The 20,004-nt window shown below is 48.6% G+C and overlaps 3 protein-coding genes across 3 annotated transcripts; 1 reads left to right on the forward strand and 2 right to left on the reverse strand.

Moving 5' to 3' along the window:
* Positions 1-2,780: 2,780 nt before the first annotated feature.
* On the forward strand, positions 2,781-9,635 carry TAF8 (TATA-box binding protein associated factor 8; the record flags this gene model as incomplete). The annotated part of the gene is made up of 8 exons (XM_084301804.1): positions 2,781-2,840; positions 4,253-4,409; positions 5,143-5,241; positions 5,531-5,593; positions 6,034-6,158; positions 6,466-6,613; positions 7,225-7,367; positions 7,833-9,635. 8 exons carry the CDS (start codon positions 2,781-2,783, stop codon positions 7,974-7,976), a joined length of 939 nt encoding a protein of 312 aa, XP_084157930.1. The 3' UTR covers positions 7,977-9,635.
* Positions 9,636-11,424: 1,789 nt separating this feature from the next.
* Positions 11,425-13,872, reverse strand: CIMAP3 (ciliary microtubule associated protein 3; the record flags this gene model as incomplete). Its single annotated transcript, XM_084301942.1, has 6 exons — positions 11,425-11,493; positions 11,940-12,066; positions 12,336-12,469; positions 12,940-13,038; positions 13,373-13,515; positions 13,848-13,872. The coding sequence occupies 6 exons, from the start codon at positions 13,870-13,872 to the stop codon at positions 11,425-11,427; spliced, it is 597 nt and encodes a 198-aa protein (XP_084158068.1).
* A 526-nt stretch (positions 13,873-14,398) lies between these two features.
* LOC311218948 (acidic mammalian chitinase-like) lies at positions 14,399-18,715 on the reverse strand (the record flags this gene model as incomplete). The annotated part of the gene is made up of 11 exons (XM_084301877.1): positions 14,399-14,729; positions 15,078-15,219; positions 15,317-15,436; positions 15,977-16,162; positions 16,292-16,415; positions 16,752-16,876; positions 16,990-17,155; positions 17,250-17,306; positions 17,627-17,828; positions 18,164-18,193; positions 18,691-18,715. 11 exons carry the CDS (start codon positions 18,713-18,715, stop codon positions 14,416-14,418), a joined length of 1,491 nt encoding a protein of 496 aa, XP_084158003.1. The 3' UTR covers positions 14,399-14,415.
* Between the last annotated feature and the right edge of the window lie 1,289 nt (positions 18,716-20,004).

Raw genomic sequence — 20,004 nt, forward strand, 5'->3', positions numbered from 1 at the left:
AAGCTCTGCATCACAGAAGAATTACGCATCCATAAAAAGGGATTTTGTACCAATAATTTCAGGGCCTTCAGCAGACATTTAGACCGGCGGATCTCTGCCAGGCACTGGGTATTCTGCCCGTGACCGAGTCCAGCATGGGCTGCGCTGCTCTGGGAAGAGCCTTCCAAGGCTTCAAGCCCGTGCCATCAATGAGAGCATTTTAACGTCACATGGGGCTTTTTGGCATCTCTGGAAGCACCCCCCAAGGCATGCCAGGACTTACAGATGGGAAAGTGAAACGCAGAGGAGCAAAGGGAATTGCCTGGGGTCACCGGGCAGGCTGGAAGGCTGCAGAGCCAGGAGGAGAGCCCAGAATATCCCGAAGCAGCCCCAGTAACTGCAGCACCCAGCCTCCCTGCACCCCTCAGAACCCCCCCGCCCAAGCCAAAAGTTCTTGGAGTGCAATGAGCTGGAGACTGGGACAGTTTTATTCCTGATTTTTGCCTATAACATTTTGGAAGAGGGAATAAAGGCTATTCAAAAGCGAAAAACCCATCAGCACGGGGCTGCTAAGTGCTGTTATTTACACAACAGCTCCCACACGTGAATAAAGCAAGTAATGCAGCATGGAAAAGAGAGCAAAACGCATCAGATTCTGAGGGGTACACACAAGCCAGGCCTAACGGCTCATCCAGAAAATTGATGCTTAGGATGCAATTTCAGCAGCCTCACCTGCAGCAAGCTGCCTGCAGGGAGAGAGATCCCGAGGGGAGCACCGAGTGTGGCTGCTCGGGCAAGGAGGCACCCAAGTGGTGCACACCTGTGTGATAATCCATGCTAGGATTAGGCAAAACTTCCTCAGAAAGACTTAAATTAGCTAGCTGGGAACTGAGGACAGACCTGGGGGGCTCCCTCTTCCCCACAAACACTGAAGGAAGAAAGATGGTGCCCACGTTCTCCATCACTGCTCAGCCCCTCCGCTTTCTGCCTCCCCAAAAATGCCCCCAGGCTGCTCAGGAAGGCAGCAGATGCTCTCCATGTGTATGGAGGGAGAAAAGCACCACACGGAAAAGAGTCAGCAAAAGGGCAGGGAGATCCAGCGGTTAGATCTCCAGAGAGGGAGAGGGGTGCTGGGTCTTGTTCCACCTTCTTCAGGATTGTTTTTTGTGTGTTACATGAAGCAGTTAAAAGAATAAATACTGGGAGACAAGAAAAGAAAATCAGGATTGTTTCTTTCCAGGCACACGATGTAAATAACAGTGAAAAGTGACATGACAAAATGCTGGAGGCAAGAGATCAAGAAAAGACTGTCCTCACGCAAGCAAACAGGAGTTAAAGATCAGTTGTACTGTATTTATAACGCACCATTCACCATCTCCACAAGATAACACTGCTGATAATTCCCTCAGCCCCCCACGGTACAGACAGGGAAGCCAGGGCGAGGTAGCAGATAAGAGCAGCACAACGAGGTCCTGCCCTGCACGCGTCCCAAACACCCAGTTTTACCCCCTCACCCCACAGCATGCCCCTACCTGAAGTATTTCAGGGTCTGGCTCCACATCACCGACCACAATTTGCTTCTCATTTTTCCTTCTGCTGACTCTGACGGCTGGCATATTGTGTTACGGAGAGAAAACTCAGCCCCCAGCACTCCGATACACGCAGCACCTGGCCACCCTTGCACGTCCCCTGGATTTGCTGCAATCATCAGCACCCACAGACTTGTTGAATTAACCTGATGCTGAGCTGAGGGGCTTCACTCTCCTTGGGGTACCACGTCTGGCATCGACCAGCCCCAAACCCCGCGGTGCTCCCACGGACAGCTCCGGCTCGAGGTTTTTTTTTTCCAGCAGCATCACTGCACTCACGTTTTCAGCCCGGAGTTCACACCCCTCCCACCCAAACAACGCAGGTCGTGCACTTCTCAAGAGTTATAATAATAATAGTAAAATAATAATAAAAAATAGTAAAAAATAAAAAAAAAAAGTAAAATAATAATAAAAGAGATATAATAATAATTCAAAAAATAAAAAATAAAAAGAAATTAAATCTGTCACGTTTCCCCCTGTTTTGGCTTCGTGTGGCACGCCAGCTGGCTCCGGAGCATCCAGACCTCCAGGAGCCCCTCGGGTGGAAGCCCCAAGGAGCTCAGCACCTCCAAATGCAGTGTTATATCTGTTATATCACCCGGATATATCCATATTTATCTATATTTATCTATATATAATGTTATAACACCTGGATATATCTGTATTTATCTGTACCTGTTATAACACACTAAGGGGCAGAGCACCTGCCCTACTACGACCGCGCTGTTACGGGGTCACTGCCGGTGCCGAGCAACCCCACCGCCACCACCCCACGTTCCAGCAAGCCCCAAAACCCCAGGAATTCACACCAAAACCCCGGCCAGCTCCAAATCCCCCTCACAGCACACCCAACGCCCTCGCTGAGCCGCAGCCCGGGGGAGCTCGGCTCTCCCTCACCTCACTCTCAGCATCCGGGGCGATTTCGCTGCGATTTCACCAATTTCGCCGCGATTTCACCCATTTTCGCTGCGATTTCGCTCGTTTTCGCTGCGACTCCGTCGTTATGTCCCCGGTCTCGCTGCTTCAGGCCGGCAGCAGGCGGCGGGGCAGCCCCCTTTCCACCCCCACGGCCCCGGCAGCCGCCCCCTGCCCTTCCCCTCCCCTCCCCTCCCTTCCCCTCCCCGCCCGTCCCCCCCCCCGTGCCTCCTCGCCGCACTACAACCCCCACAATGCCCCGCGCGCACCCCGCGCCGCCGCCATGCCCCTTCGCGCATGCGCACAGCGCAGCCTACCTGCAAGATGGCCGACACGGCGCCCGGCGGTTCCGGCACGGTAACGGCGGGGCCCCCGCTGCTCCGGGCCGGTATCCGGAGAGGGGGGGGAGCCCCCGGGGGAACGGCAGCGGCTCGGGCTGCTCGCGGAGCCGCCAGGGCTGAGGCCTGCCCCGGGGGCTTCCGGATTTGTGTGGGGGGGGTGAAGGGAGCGGGGCGCTGATTGGCTGGAGGGAGGGAGGGGGCGGGGCTAGGCAGCGGGTGGTGATTGGCACGAGGTTGAGCGCTCTGATTGGGCGGCGGAGAGGGGGGCGGGGCGGTGGTGAGCGGGGGCGGGATTTTTTTTTAAAGGGGCCGCGCTCAAATAGTGAATGCATGGGCAGTTCGGGGGTGTGCACGCGTGTAGCGTGTGTGTGTGCACACAGATAGATGTGTGTGTCTGTGTGTCTGCATGGCTATGCATGTTTGCATATGTACATGTGTAGTGTGTATATACATGCAGATGTGTATGTGTAGGCGTGTCTGTGTGTGTGTATGTGCATGTGTAGGGTGTGTATGTGTGTCTGCAGATGTGTACGTATATGTGTGTGTGTGTGTGCGGATGTACATGTATAAGTATCTATGTGTGTGCATATGTACATGTATAGGGTGTGCATATATAGACGTTGATGTGTGTGCATGTCTATATGTGTGTGTGCATATGTACGTGTGTAGTGTGTGTATGTGTGCATATATGTGGAGGTCTCTATATGCATGTCTGGATGTGTGTATGTACACATGTGCATGTGTAGTGTGGATGCATATGTGTCAACGTGGATGTATATGTGTGTATATATGTGTATGTACCTGTATATGTGTGGACGTGGGTGTATATGTATGTATATATTATATATATCTGTATATGTGTGGACATGGATATCTATGTACATATGAGTGTATGCATATGGACACGTGTAATATCCATATATGCACATACGTATAGACGTGTATGCATGTCTATTGGATGCGTATGCATGTATACATATATAGGGTGTACATACATGCACGTCCAGGTAGATGTTTATGTGCATATCTACACATGTGTGCATGCATATCTACATGTAGTGTGTATATATGCATATACTCAGAGGTGTTTATGTACATTCACGTCTCTAGATGTGTGCATGCATATCTCCATGTGCACTGTGTGCATATATGCACATATATGTATGTGTCTAGGCATACAGACGTGTATAGTGTACATACCTGTGCAGTGGGGGACCTCTGGGCCCGTGCTGAGCGCTGGCAGGGTGCAGGTGGCCCTGCCTGGGGGTGCAGGGCAGGCTCAGTGCCCTCTGCCCCGTGGGTGCTGGTTTCATGGAGCAGCTCCGGGAGAGCTGGGGCTGGGCAAGCAGAACACTGGCGGGGCTGCTCCCTGGAACTGGGGTTCGTTTCCCTGAGCTCTGGGCTCAAGGTGTGGGTCTGTGTCCGCAGAGGTCAGGCAGCAAGCACGCAACCACGCCGGCGGATAACTATTACCTGGCTCGGAGGAGGACTCTGCAGGTGGTGGTCAGCTCCCTGCTCACCGAAGCCGGCTTTGAGAGCGCTGAAAAGGCGGCGGTGGAGACGCTGACGGAGATGTTGCAGAGCTGTGAGCATCCTGGGGGCGACTTGGGGCAAAATCCCGTTGGTCCCCTGAAGCTCCTTGTTCCTTGCTTTCTAGATTTGCCTTTGCTCTTGCTCTTTTTTTTTTTGGTTTGTTTTTTTTTTTTTTTTTTTTTTTTTTTGGTTGTTTGTTTTCATTTCTCTTATGTTCATGATGTTACCAAAAGCAGAAGGCCAGACTGGTGGCTAGAGCACAGCCACGGAGTCACAGACTTCTTTGACTGTGAGCAGTTTGTCTGAAGTGCCTATCATACTCAGAGGGCCTTAGGTATCCTAATTAGCTCTGCATATTGAGATGCTGCCAGAATAAATAGAGAAGTGACAAAGTTCCAGACATTTGGTGAGTGGTAGGCTGTAGTAGTAGCGCTGTGCTTGGCAGCTCTGCTCTTACTTCTCTGGGGGACGTGCCCCGATGTCAGGTCACACCACGTTCTGAAATCGAGGTGCTTGGGTTTTGTATTTTTCATTCTTGTGCAGCAGATTTGCCTTTTGCACTTGTGGAAGACACCTGACTTTCTGATCATCAGTGTCTCCATCCTTTGGCCCTCCTTTACTTTTAAATATTCATGCTGCAAGATGCTAGATTCTGGGAGCTATTTTTTTTCTTTGCTAGATTTGCTAAAAATTCAGGCTTTGGGCTGACTTCGAGGGCTGGGTGATGCACGTGTGGGCTCTGCCTGAACTGAAGACATAGTGTGTTTTCTTTTTCTTTCCCCCAGATATTTCTGAAATTGGAAGGAGCGCCAAGTCTTACTGTGAGCACACAGCCAGAACGCAGCCTACGCTCTCCGATATCGTGGTTACGTTAGTGGAAATGGGTGAGTAGTTGCCTCGTCCCACCGATTCCAGCTGCGTGCATTGCAGGAGATTCGGGTGTGCTGTGCAGGCAGGAAAATCTGATGCAGATGTTTCTGGTGCTTGTGTGGTGCCCGCTCTTCTAGGCCTCGTGCGGGTGCTCGGATGTCGCTGTTGATGCAGTCTGAATGCATCCAGAGCACACAATTTTCTTTCTTGTGTACTTTGAATTGTGGAGAAGCCTAGGAGGAGGGATTTTTGTCAGCGTAAACCCTTGGTGTGATTTCTGTTTCCTCTTCTTTTGTATTTCAGGGTTCAATGTTGAAACGCTTCCTGCATATGCAAAGCGTTCCCAGAGGATGGTCATCACTGCCCGTACATGAGAAATCCTTTCTTTTCTTCTGCGGGGAATCATTTGGCATTTCTGGCTGCTGGCATGCAGAGAGCTTCTGCTTTTCTGATGGACGATGCAGCCCAGTGCTCCTGGGCATACTGTTTGTGTTACGGATCCTGTAACAACCATGTAATAGGCGAAGGACAGGTGTCCTCTGCCAGATCAGTTGCCTTTGCTTCAGCATCCTCACTTCACGTGAGGTTTTGTTCTCCTTGTGTAGGAGAGGGGGGTCGAGGAATTCTTTTGGGATGCTAAACACGACCTGCAACTATTGCTCATGGGATATGCCGTATCCCTGCTGTAGGACCTGGAGACCTGGGTCGCAGCACAGTACAGGCTAGCGCTTCTGCATGCCTACCACGTGGCAGAATGCTGCTGGCTGATTTGTGTGTGTGTTTCTTTGTTTTTTTTTTAACTGTAGCTCCTGTGACAAACCAGCCCGTGACTCCCAAAGCCCTGACGGCTGGGCAGAACAAGCCGCATCCATCCCACATCCCTGGCCACTTCCCTGAGTTTCCGGATCCTCACACCTACATCAAGACACCCGTGAGTGACAAGAGCCTTCTGTGCCATTTAGGGTCTGTCTGAAGTCAGTGACACCAGGAAAGCAGTATACGTATTTTTATTGTGGTGTTAGTCCAGAATGTTGGTTCTTCTGGCTCAATACCTCACTTGTTGTTTGTGAGTTGTCCCTGCTGCAGATTTCTGGCTGGCTGACATCTGTAACTCTCTGAAAATCTGTACATGTTGGAAGTCAACACGTACCTGTAGCACCTGCATCCTAGTAGTGTCTTGAATGTCAGCTGCCTGCCCTGCATCCAGTAACTGTGTGTTTTTCCTCCCTGCTCCACAGACATACCGAGAGCCGGTATCTGATTACCAAGTCCTACGGGAAAAGGCAGCGTCTCAAAGGCGTGACGTGGAAAGAGCTCTCACCCGCTTCATGGCCAAGACGGGAGAAACACAGAGTCTCTTCAAAGATGATGTTAGCACCTTCCCATGTGAGTTATCTCGGAAACGTTGTGCTGTAAATGACAGCTGTCTAACAGAGCGTACGTGCCAGTAGAGTTCTTGTTACTGCAGGGGGACAGCGCTGAAGGATTATGTTGTGGTTAGCCTTCTGAGACACTGGAAGGGAGGGAAATGACAAATGTTCTATTTTAAACAGGGATAAAAACCTTGGGTTCATGCTAAAACCACATGGTAGGCTTCCACTCTAAACAAAGACTCCCTTTCTACTGATGGTGGAGAAGACCTTGGCTGACAGCTCCTCTCACGTGCTTGTTCCAGTCCTGTCCGACCCTCTGGAACTCGCACAAACCATTTCTTCTCTTACACATTTCTGTGCAAGGCAGTGAAGGTTGTCATGTTTCTCTGCCTGTAAAGCAGTGATAAGAATTCCCTCCTTCCCAAGCCTGGGAGCACAGATGCCGGTGTTACCTTTAGGGGGACTGAATGATGCCTGGGAGATGTTTGAACTTTTATAGTGTGCGATTCTTCTGTTCAAAACCAGAACCAATGAAAGAGTTTGTTGACACTGAAACTGGTTTACTTCGTGATCTCTGAGCTGAGGAGCCTGCTCCCACCCTGCTGACTGTGTTCTTTTCCCCAGTGATTGCTGCCAGGCCTTTCACTGTACCCTACCTGACAGCTCTTCTCCCCTCGGAGCTGGAAATGCAGCAAATGGAAGAAACAGATTCATCTGAACAAGACGACCAGACAGACACAGAGAACCTTCCCCTGCATATGAGCACGGTACGCCCACCTTCAGAGATCGAGGTCTCTCAGGCCCGACTCTCGTAAACATATGAAACCTCATTCTTTGTCTGTCTTCCTTGCAGCTGGGCAGAGTGGGTGGAAAATGGTGAAGTGGGTTGTGTTTTACCGGATGTAAATGACTAACATTGCCACGGTTCTCTGACTCTTTGCAGGGTGAAATGTATAATGAGGTTATCTAATGTTGGGTAATGAGCTTTCAGTGCAACTTCAGTTCTGTGGTAGAGCAGAGAGATTGGCCCAGGATCCCGTGCTGTTCTCAAAGGGGATCTGTTTGTATTAAAACCCAGGAGTCCTCCCTCACCTTTAATGCAGCTCTTTGAGTTCTGCTGTTTATCTTGACTATCTTTTATGTTTTGCCCATAGGTTTTGTGGTTTGAACTTCTAAAGCCTTGTTTAGCCCAACTTTGGTTGTTCACGCCTTTTTTTTTTTTAATATGCCAGGATGATTCAGGACCTGAAAAAGAGAATGCTTCAGTGTTACAGCAGAACACCTCCCTGTCTGGCAGCCGGAATGGGGAAGAGAACGTGATAGACAACCCTTACCTCCGGCCAGTAAAAAAGCCCAAGATCCGCAGAAAGAAGTGAAACGTAGTCAGCTGGCTGCTAAAAGAAAGAGGAGCCCAGTTCTCTGACTGTTCTGGGGTCACCTCTGCTGCTGCGGGTGAGAGGCACCATGGAGCAAGACAAGACAGACAATCCCAGGGAGTGGCAGAAGCGGAGGAATGATCACTGTCTGCCTAGCAAACTACACTCTCAGCACAGTTTGCAGTGCTCCCTCTTTCCCCTCCGCTCTCCTGCTGATTTGGAATGGTCAATGGTCAATTGCCTTAAAAGCAGTGAAGGCCACCAGGTTTCAGATGGGAATTGTCTCGTTTACTTTGCTTTCTCCTCACTGTCAGAGAGATTTGCTCTCTGAAGAGGCGAGGTTCTTGCAGCACAGTGCTTCCCAGCAGGCTCTACAGAACACAAAGGCATAATTCATTTCTGGCTGTCTCGCAGGCTAGAAGAGAAACTTCTGTAATCAACCCTGTCTGGCCTTATAATCTAAGGAGCATGAATTAAGAGACAGAAAAATCCCAGAGAGGTTTCTTTCTTTGGGTTGTTGGCAGGTAGAAGCAAACAGACTTTTCTTTTATAAACTAAAGGCATGTGATGTGCTGGTAAGAGAGTGAAGTGTAAATACAGAGCTAAGATGGCATTTTATTCTCACTTTTCTGACTGCAGCTGCACTTCTAACTTAAAAGCTCTAAGTGTGGTGTTTACCCTGCTCTGCTTTGAGATTATTTTCTAGCAGTATGAATAGCAAGATTTAACAGCTGCTTCGGGCTATTTTTCAGTTCTATTGTTAGTTTCAACACAGCACAAGTCCTTTGAGAGTTCACGCCTCCACCAGCTGTTTTGAAAGATGCTTGCTGAAAAACTTGGAATATTGAATAAATCTGTATTGATTACAGTTTGCAGGGCCATGCTATTGATCACACTTTTTAATTGTGTCACTTCTCAGATATGAGCTTTTATCAACAGAAGTTGCTCTTTTTTTCTTTTCTTTCTTTTCTTTTTTTTTCCCCCAGAGAAGAGCCTTTATTGCAGAAGTGAAAATAACTGCTGGTGGGAGTGTTGTAATTGTTATCCAGTTCTGGAGGCCTTTCTTTTAATTTTCATTCAGCCTTTGCTTAGGGAAAATATGGGTTGAATGCCTTTGACAAAAGACTTCTGTTGTTTCATCCAGTCTCCCAAGCATGACGAAATGATTCTGTAGTCCATACTACCCATCAGCTTTTTTTCCTTCATGCAAGTCCAGTCTGAATGGAAGATTGCTTTAAGCAGTAGACAAGATTGCACTTCTGGATGAAAATGTGGTGCTGAGAGAGGCAGTAAAGACTGGCTGCTACACATTACCAGACAGTTTATTGCTTCCTGGAGTAGTATCTGAGTGCAGGAAGTCTGTTGCAGTCACTGGGAAGATCAGAGTTGTGTTGTATGCATATGTTCACCTCCGTTCAGTGAAGACATCCCTCTTCCCCCATCACCCAGGGAGGAGGAAGACGAGGAGGAATTCTTTCAGTGAGAATAGGAGTGTTCCTGCCAAACAACCTGAAGCAGTATCTCTAGCAAAAAAGTCCTGCATGTGCCACTGCCACTTTTGCCGGTGCCTTGGTTGTACAGAATAAAAAAAAATGTACAAAGACATTGTATATATATATATATATGTATATATAAAAATTTATATCTTTTTTTTACTTGGATTAGGTGTTTTTCATAATGACAAAATCCCTCGCTGGGTAGGGGAAAATGCAGAGTGAAAACAGGAATTTTTATGATCGTAATAAAAGAAAAATTATCTTCTGCAATTAAAACTGGCCGAGTCCTTAAAGTTTCAGAAAGAGTGGGAAAACATCTGAATGGAGCCTGAGTGTATGTTCACTGGGGTCTGCTGATATTCTCACTAAGTGGTAGGTCTTGTTCTTTCCTCTATATCTCCTCCTTTCTCTACAATAACACTTGATTAGTGAGAAGTTTCGGAATTTTCCAACAAAAACTCTGGTTCATTACAAGTATGTTCAGTGAGGACAAGGTACCTTTTGAAATACCATCAGTTTTGCAAAAGTTTTATAAGAAGGTTTCCCCAGCTGCAGGTGGAACATGGTTGAAAAAGACCACAGAATCATAGGTACTTTTTAGTTGCTTTTACATCCGTCTCTTACACATGTATTTTCTTCCCAATTATAAAATAAAGTTAGATAGAGGTGAAGTGTGCAGTATCAGCCATGAATACAATGATGGAGCTGGAAACGGAGACATAACATCCAGGTCTTAGGGCAGTACAATTTCCAGTGAGTCGCAACCCCTCCTTCGAAAGATTGCACCAGAAGGGGCAATTGAGAATCGACAACAACATCCCATTTTGACAGCTGCAACTACAAAGCATCCTCTTGTGGTTGTGAGGGAAGGGGCCAATGTGCATTGAGAAGAAAAGCCCTGAGCAGCTGTTGCACTGCATATGCAAGAGCACTTGAAGACCGAAAGTGGGAAATTGGAAGAAAATGTTTTGTTTTTACAGTCAAAATTGGACTACAGGTGAAATTGCTGCAGGCACAGCTAAACAGACCTGGAAAATTTGAAAGCCTGCATTGTGATTGGTATTTATATCGAGTACAAATACTGTGAGTTCTCAGTTTCCCCCTGAGATTGAACAGAGTCTGATCAGCGCGTATGTGAAGGCAGGTTGCAAATATTTATAGAAATCCCTTCAGCCGGAGTTGTGCATTACCGAGACACCTGAGGGTAAACACCAGGACCTTCCTGTTTCAGTCTAAATTTATTTTTATTTGTGGCCAGATTCTTGACTAGCAGCTTGTTGGTTGCTCGAGAACCGCTCCTGTCCGTAGGGATGGTGCTGGTCATGCACAAGTACCTCTCACAGGCCACCTGGGCTGGCTGTTCTCAGCACAGCACTCTGTACCCAGGATGTTTACTGCCTGCTAGTTTAATACAGTTGCTGTGCTGGCTGTACCACGTATGACCCCACGTTTCTCAGCTCTCTTCAGGCTGCGGAGCTTTGTTCTGCTAGAGGGAGATCTATGGATGGGAAACTCCTCTGCGCAGCCTGGAGAGGAGGAGATGGTGGCTAGGAGGCTGGGGAAGGCACATGGCAGCTGAGAGAAGTTAATTTTGTGCCTTTCTGGTGCCAGCAAGGGCTGGGTTTGGGGGGTAAAAGCCGCTTGTGGCAGGGGAGGCCATGTTAGGTGTCTCCACTGTGACCTGCAGAAGATGGCGGCTGCCCCGCCTGGGCCAAAGGCTGAGGGAAGCAGGGCCAAAGGATGCTGAGCACCAGCACCAGTGGTACCAAACACCCTCAGGGGCAGGAGAGACCAGGCACCGCACCAAGTAAGCACAGTTAACAACAAGAAATGCCTCTTTTCGAGCAGGTTTTATTGGGGAGGCAGGGGAGTGCAGGTGAAGATCTCCACCAGCAGGTTGGGAGCTGAGCGGGCTGAAAGCTCTGCTGGATGTACCGTGGCTGCTCCTCAGCTCAGCTCTCATACAAACTCAGGTAGGCCACGCGGTTCCGATGCTTGATGAATTCTCTGTCCACCATCAGCTGAAAGAAAACTAGTAGCCGTTAGATAGTAGCAATGACGATTGCTGCAGAAAAGGAAGACGTGAGGTGGTGCTGAGAACTTCAAGCTGGTTTTCCAGGCAGTTTTCCTGTCCCTTAGCCAATGTTTTCACACTGGAAATGTTTGCTTTTTAGCAGAGCTGTGCAGAGACGTCTGTCCTCTGATTCTCTCACTTTGTGGTTGGAAACTAAACTTCTAAAGCAAACTACAGAGTGTATCTCTTTTTTTTTTTTTTTTTTTTTTGTAAACTGGCATTTTCTGACTGAAAAACACTTTCTATCTCATTCCCCTGGCTACTCCAGCTACATACCCAGCAGGCCAGACAGGAAAGGATGACAAGAGATAGTGCAAATGTGTTTAAGTAATCATCTCATTTCTTTTGTTGGAAGCACTGAGCTGGGAATAACATCCCCTCATCTGTCCGTACCTTCTGTACCTCTGTTTTTAGCATCCTCTTTGCTGGCATTGGCACTAAAGACCAGTCTGGAGACCCAAACTTCATCGGCCAAGTGATCTTCTTGTGTAACTGCTTGTCTGTGTCATAAGTTCCAGGCCTAAAGAAAATAGGGACATAATATCTCATTTCTGGGCCTGTATGATGTTTGTAATATGGAAAATTACCAGCCTTGCTTTGACCCAAGGGAGAAATGCCTCTGTGGTCTTGTAGTTTTCATGCTAGTTTAAAGACTAAAGCAAAGGAGATTTTGAAGATTAAAAAGCATTATTGGGAACTCAGTTACCCATCTCCCATTTGTGTCTTAGCATTTTTCTACTCTAGTCTTCCTGATTATTATTGAAAGTGTAAGAAAATGAGTTATATTACCCAGGGAAAAATTCTTTATCTGAAGGCTTATCTGGAAATCGTGATGTCTTAGTGGAAAATGGAGCATGGGCAGGCTGGCATTTTTGGTCTTTATTCCAGAATGACTGGTACATTCCTGGGTCGGGAGTCACAGTCTGTAAGAGAAAGAAATTTCAATACAGAAGATTTTGTTCTGCAAGCTATTCCTAAATGCTCTGAGCAGCATTTAAATCCAGCCTGATAGCATAAAGAAATCAGAGCAATTCAAATCTGCATTCTGTAACATTTACAGAAGCCAGGCGAGGAAACCTATTGGGTTTGTTCAGGTAGTACAGCTGAGTTCCAGGCCTGATTTTGCCTCAATATGTACATCTATGTGTGTGTGACAAAGGAATGTGTACATACAAATCCATAGGTCAGCGTTGCCAGAGCTCCAGCAACTGGCGATCAGCCTCCAGGCTCAACACTTACCACTAGGCTATCTGTAGGGAGATCTATGACTACCATTATTTTAAGCTGGAGGCAACCCCAGCACACATGATCGCAACTGTTAGTCTGTGGTAGGATCAGCCTAAAACGTCTTGTAAAGCTGCAGCTCTGCCTCTTTGAAATGTGCTTTTCTTACCTGTGGCTCTGATATGAATCGCTGGGCTGTTCTTGCTCCTATCACGTAGCCTTTCGTGCTCAGTATTCTTTTTCCCCATGAGTATCTGAGGCTGCTTTCCTGTGGTTCAAAAGCAAAAACATCGTACTAACATTTTTAAGACACCATTTGCATCAGGGGAATGGGAGTAGTATCTGAGCAGCAGATGTCATTCTTCTAATTTCTCACTAATGTAGAGTGCTAGGCCAGCTGGAGTTTTGAGGACTGGTACAGTTGGAAGGTGACTTTTCCAGAAGGGGAATTTATTTTTCAAGGTATATGTGCAAACCTTATACAACGGCTTTGCAGGGCAGGCATGGGGTACTCTGTGTTTGGCTGGCTATAGTGCTAGTTTTCTTATAATGTGTGTCTTCTGTGAAGGAAAAGCTTGGAGAATAAAAGTCAAACAACTTACCTCTTGACTCTCGTAACAGCCTGGCCCAAGGAGGGGGTTTCCCTTGATGGCTCCTAGCTGGATCCCCAACCTGTCTGGGGCATGGTGGAGAGGAAATGTTTTCCGCTCTTGACAGGACCCAAACGAGATTATCTTCTGTGCACCTGTGAGACCAGGAGAGGGAAATGCCAGCAGTATGATTCAGCCACCTGCAGATGACCACTTGCTGCTTTTCTTCCTTCTCAAGTATCCACAGCTCTCTGAGGCCAGCTGTCCCCTTTTTTCTCCCCTTATTATCACCCCAGCCCCTGGATATCTCCGAGGGCCTGCCCTTTGGATGTTCCCTGCTGCCACAAAGGCTTCTTTTTCCCCTGCCTGAGCAAAGAGGTGCCTAGCAGCAGGTTGTGGAGAAGATTGCTGGGGAAGCCTGGTGCCGCTGGACAGACAAAGCCCTCGTGCCGTAGACCCCCTGCTGCCTGCACCTCTCAGGGCTCACCTTTGGGCTTCCTCTGTGCATCCATGCCGCTGGTCAGGCGTGAAGGATGTCTGTGTACTGCAGTTGCTATAGACACAGGGAGGCCTGCTGGAGGGAATGCAGGCAATGGCAGTGCCTGAAGGACGCATGAAAAAGAGGAGGTTTGATAAAAGCCTGGTGGGTTGCACCGTGCTCCCTCCTGCTCCCAGGAGCTGCTGTTTGCACAAAGTCAGTGGGGGAAGCAGTGTGTCTATAGGCTGTGCAGTCAGGACCCTCTCTCTGTGTTCTTTCATGGAACAGCTTGATCTGCCCTGTTGTCTGCTCCCTGTCTTTTTCCCTGTGCTTGCCTGTCGTGGTAAAACAGCAAGAAACTCCTGGAAAAAGTCATTAGAACTAAGCTCACCTTGTGTAATCAGGCCTTCAGGGAGCACAAGTGTAAATACTGAGAGAATCAGGGAGCATCAAAATATGAAGAGCGAGACGAGTCAAGCAGTGCAGATTGCTCATTTTGCAAAACACTTTATTTAATCATTGTTATTCCACAGAACTGGATGAGAGGGGTCTGTTTGCTGTGATCGACCTGGAGTCTTCATGCCCAGTTGCAGCAGGAGCAGCTGGGATCAAAGACCAGCCCGGCCTGGCAGCTCTGCTCGTAGGTTTCACCGTTGTTGCAGTTGTAGAACTTGCTCTTGTTGGTCGGATCTGCATAGATGCCGTTGGCCTTGCCAGCACAGAATCCGCTCCCACCAGTGCCACCAGTATTGCTACCCGAGCTCCCGCTCCCGCTGCCACTCCCACTTCCACTTCCACTTCCACTTCCACTTCCACTTCCACTTCCACTTCCACTTGTAGTACTGGGAGCTGCAGTCACTAGAGGATTGGGTTGAGCTGGGGGCACACAGCCTGAAATAAAAGCAGAACAAGGCTTATCTTTGCTTTGCGGTTCTCCCAACACTGCCCTTCTGCCACAGTCCCTTTTGGGGTGGCATCAGCAGAACAGCCTTTAACCTTTGTGCCCCCAAATCTGGCTGGGTTCACACCGGGCCTTTGAAAAATGTCAACTCAGGTGCCAGTTACAATCTCACTCTTATCCTAGTGGATGCAGGGTGATGGGATGTTCCTAGGGCAATCTCTAGAAAATTGTTATCCCCGAAGTCCCTAGAAATAAAGGTTCTCAGGCCTCTGAAGACCTGCATCAGCCATGAGTTACGGGGTCCCCTTCCAGAAGGCCACACTTCTCCAGTTACTCACTGCTGCTTTGCAGGCCAAGAGCATTCTTCAGAGTGGTGATCAGGGGATATTTGCCCTGCTTGCAGAATGTGCCGGTGAAGTCATCCAGATCAATGGCCCAAACCATAGCACCTGCATAGTTGTTCTTCTTCAGCCAGTCAGCCTGTGTAGCACATGGACAGAAATCCCAGTTAGTCCAAGAGCTGCTGTTGCAGAAGGGCTCCCGGAGTGTGATTAGTACAGCCGCATCCCCACCGTACCTTGATGTTGAAGCTCTTGATGTTGTCGTAGCCAACCCATTCGTTGCCCTTGTAGGCATAGGGCACGTCCTGGGGGGCATCCCAAACTTGGGTGGCTCCAGAATTCAGCAGAGTGCAGATCTGGGCAGAAGGGCCAAGAGAAGAAAATTTACAGAGTACCATGCAAAAATGGGCAATGCCATTTCTTTGACTTTAGTCTTTAGAATTGTGCAGCTAATTTGCTCCTTGTGAATAATTACATCTTTCCTAGATTTTGTTAAATGAGCTTAAGAATTTCCATGGCTTACTTGGGCACATTAGATGTATTCCTTTGAAAAGCTCAAGTGTAGCATTCCCCGCTGCACTCCTTCTTACCTTGTGGGCGCTACCAATAATAGAAGTCATTTCACTTACTGACGTTTCCAAGTACTGGAAGCATCAAATGTATATTTCGGAAGAGGCTGTTCCTCTTTCAAACCTTCCCTGCTAAACCATGTGGTGACACACATTGTATGAGCAAGGTATTTATTTTAAGGCACTGATTCTATCTACTGGGCAAATCGACTTCTCTTCTGAATCTCTATGGACAACTTTCTGTGTGCAGTAGACATTTAGAAAGTTACACGGGTCTCTTCTGTGAAATTGTTTGAAATAATATCACAAATGTGGTATTACACACACCTCATAGTAAGCCAGTGTCCCAGCCTCCTGTGTGTAAGGTCCAGCAGGTCCAGGTCCCGATGCTGGTGCACCAAGACCATTGTTGGATGGGTTTTGCAGTCTGAAGGTGTTTCCATAGGTGGGGAACCCAACAACTAACTTTTCAGCTGGGGCACCATTGCTCTTCCAGTAGTTCATAGCGTAATCCTACCGAAAAGCATCACAGTTCAAGCCTGTGCCAGGATTTGTAAGCAGGATGGTGAATTCTGAAAATGATCATCGCTGGTCTGATCACAGGCACGACATTTCTGACACAGGCTCCTCAACTATACTTACAACGTTGAAATAGATATTGCCATCAGTGTCACCTGGGCCTTTGTAGAGAGGGCTGTTCTCCCCAGTTTGTGCATCCCAGGAGCCATGGAAATCATAAGTCATCACGTTGAAGTAGTCCAGGTACCTGTGGAGAACATTGCATGCGTCTGTGTCTTGGCAAGCTCACTCACCCAGACCAGGAGGTTCCTTTAGTCCTGGCAACTAATCCCCTCTGGCTGTGCCCCCACTTTCTGCAGACCACGTTTCTCCAGGATCCCTTTGGAGAAGCCTTCTAAGGGTGGGGACGAGTCTCTCATCCTGAGGAGTTCTCGCCCTGCATAAAGCACGGGGGCTCTGCAGGCAGTGGGGTTGGTTTCTGCCAGCTAATGTCAGAGCATCCCATAACTGCTGGAAGGGAGAGTGCTGGAAGGAATGGCCTGAAGGAGGTCACAGAAGGTGGACCTGGGGGCTTGCTACTCACTTGCCGAGCTCAGCGATCTCGTAGCCAGACTGGATGTTGGAAAGTCCTGCAGCAACAGCAGCCGTGATCATCAGACGGGGCTTGCCAACCTGCTTGGCTTCCTGCTCGAAGGCGGCCAGCATTTCCTGGGGGATGCCAAGGAACAGGGCTCAGCGTGGGCTCTTGGAGCCCCCCAGGGCTCCTCTGGACCAAGCTGTGCAGAGCAGAGCCGTTGAGCAGCCCCTTTGTGTCCCCCTACCTTCACCAGGACGGTGAAGAGACCCTTGTCCTGAGCTGGGCTGCCCCTAGAGCCAGGGTACTCCCAGTCAATATCCAGCCCATCAAACTGGTACTGGCGCAGGAATTTGATGACGGAATTGATGAAGGTCTGGCGGTTCTCTGGAGTGGAAACCATTGTGGAGAACCTAGGGAGCAGAGGAGGGCAGGGTTGGGGCTTGGTCAGGGCCTCTTTCTTCCTCTCCCTCTTTTTTTTTTGGGTAGAAGATGGCAAGAACTTACTTGTCTGTTCCAAAATTCCATCCTCCAATAGAAAGAAGAGTCTTCAGGTTTTTATTCCTGCAATGGTAAGGACACAAACACGTTTTGCTACAAACCACACTGTTGGATTGCTATTTCTGACTTTACAGAAAAGACCAACATCGAGCACAGTGCTCTTGCTTTCCTGGAAACTGTGATGCAGCTGCCTTCGTAGGCTGTGATGCCGTGGTGTGAAACCCAACAGGCACGTCCAGAGCACACTGACCAACAGTCACCGACCACAGAGGACCTGTGCTGGCAGCCTGAGCAGCCCTCCCTGCCCGTCCCTCTCTGCTTCTTCTCCTCAGCACCTCTCGCCCCACGGGCTGCACTGCCATAGCCCAGGGAATGTCACGTACTGGTTTTTCAGGCCGTTGAAGGATCTGTAGAGGGTCTCATCGTTCCATTCAATGGTCGTGATCTCGTTGTTGGACATCCCAGCGAAGGCGTAGAGCAGGTGAGTGCACAGGCATGGGTCGATGTTGTCTGGCATGAAACTTCCCAGGCCGGGCCTGTACTGGGCCCAGTTGGTGAAGTAGCATGACAGCACATAGGCAGTGCCTGCAGACACAGAGGAGATGGGGCAGGGATCGAGGAGAGCAGAGGGAACGTGTGTGGGCAATGCAGGTGGCCTCCTGTGCCTGCTGGCCAGGTAGCTAGCTGCACGAGGCTGCATTATCCCCTGTAACCATCCCTCAGTACACACAGTAAAGGCAACAGTTCCTGGGGCTGCTCTTAGGTGTAAATTACGACCTAAGAACCACTGCATGCTGGCCAGCTGCTGCCTCCTTCTTCCCTCTTGTAGAAGAGTTGGCTGGTAAGCCTGCTCCACGCACCCATACATGCACATGGTGGAAAGGGTTTGGTAGGGTTGTTTTGGGGTAGGGAGCACATACCTATCTGGGCGTTCAGCAGGAGGGCCAGACCTTGGAAGAAAGAAGTGTGGGATTAGTCTTTGAGAAGCAAGGTAATGCCAAGCTCTTGATCAGGTCTGTGCTGAACTTTATGTAATTTGTACCCCAGATTGTAATCATTGTGTTTCTTTAGGCACATTTATCTGAGTGTTCATATGGAAGTGGATGCAATTTGGGAATAATTTCAGGTAGAAGCATCAAAAACAACCTGAAGAAGTCAGAGTGCAGAATTTTGATCACTTGTACTTTTTTGTTTTGTTTTGTTTAAAAAATGATTTTCATTTTCAAACAACAATGAAATACATTCATTTCTAATGCATAAATTGTCCTCCCAAACAGTACTGAAAAATATAACAATCCCTTCTGAAAGTTGCTGCTATGTCTTTTTCTTTGAAAGGAGAGTAAAGAGACTGGAATTCCAAAGAACTTCTCAAACTCCCCAGTGTAACAGCGAGAGCCACAAATACTTGTCATGAAGGTAAAGAAGTGAGCTGGGAAGCAGGACTTACCGGTAAGCAAAGTGAGCTTGGCCATCTTGGACCAGAACTGATCTGGGGCAGGCTGCTTCCCTCTTTTATACCCTTCTTTTTTTTTTGTGCTAGTCTTCTGTCAACAAAGATGCCCAACCATTACCCGAGTAGATAAAAATATCACAAAAATGATACCAACATGATAAACCTTAAGGGTCCATCAGGAGGCACAAGGATTATCAGGGAGGATTATCAGGCTGTGCCATTTTGTGGTGCTGCCAGAGTAGTTGAAGAACAAGATTAGATGGCTTTTCTTCTTCGAAATCGTGTTTGCAACGAGAGGCTTTGAGTCAATATTGGCGACTAGGCAGGAATAGATGTCTGAAGTGTTCAACCTTGCGTTGTCATTGGTGGCAGGCGGTGCCAAACCAAAGGGTTTGCAAGGGTTTTGTCTCCTTGGCTGGGGCACTCAGCAAGGCAGGCGGAGCAGGGCTTGAGCTCACAGCCACAGGCTTTTTGGGGAACACAGGGACGGGGCTCACTTGGCGGAGCAAGGTGTTGGTTGGGATGCCAGGGTCTTTGTGGTCTGTGTTGTCTCTTGCCCACGCCACTTAAGCTTGCTGTCAGTGCAGGGAAGTGGGGTGGGCTTCGTGGTGTCCCAGCAGTAAGGCAAACCAAGTCAGCCTCTGCTGAACACTTCTCCCACTTGCTGCTGGGCCCGTTGGTGTGGACAAGTGAGCAAGGGCAGGTGAGGAGCCTTGCCTTGGCTTTCTGTGGAGCTCCTTAAGGTGAAATTGCCAGAATCTCTTACATTCTGCATGAGCTTGTCAGCAGTCATTGGCTGTTTTCTCTGCCCCGAGACATTACATAATTCCCGTTAAGATGATGTGAAGGTGAATTTCCAGGCAGTCGTCCAGACTTGGTGGAACGGGAGCCTGGAAAACACCCACAGGCTTGTCCTTATCACATGCTGGTGCTGAAGCCACTGAGCTGCCCTTTTATTCATTTGACTTCATATTTTGTGTATGCAGGCATGAGATGAGAAGTGGTGGATTATTCAAAGGGTTTGTTAGGGTCAGGGGCAGTGCTTACAGAGTCTTGTGCCCCTCTCAGCAAGCTCTCTAACGCCTGCTGTATCCCAGGAATATCTTAACCATCCAGGCCTTCTGCACATGAGGCACTGCTTTAGAGATCTGGATTTGTTCCACCTGCCCTTGCCGGGGAGATTAGGCAGGTCAGTGGGGAAGGCTTAAGTGGGGAGAGAAAAGTAAAGGTCAGTGGAATGGCACCGTGGATTTAGATAAATATGCCCTGTCCTAACCCTTATCTGGATCCACATGCACTGGCCACAGA

This window comes from Netta rufina (assembly GCF_964035555.1).
Source record: "Netta rufina genome assembly, chromosome: 26".
In the NCBI taxonomy this organism is placed as follows: domain Eukaryota; kingdom Metazoa; phylum Chordata; class Aves; order Anseriformes; family Anatidae; genus Netta; species Netta rufina.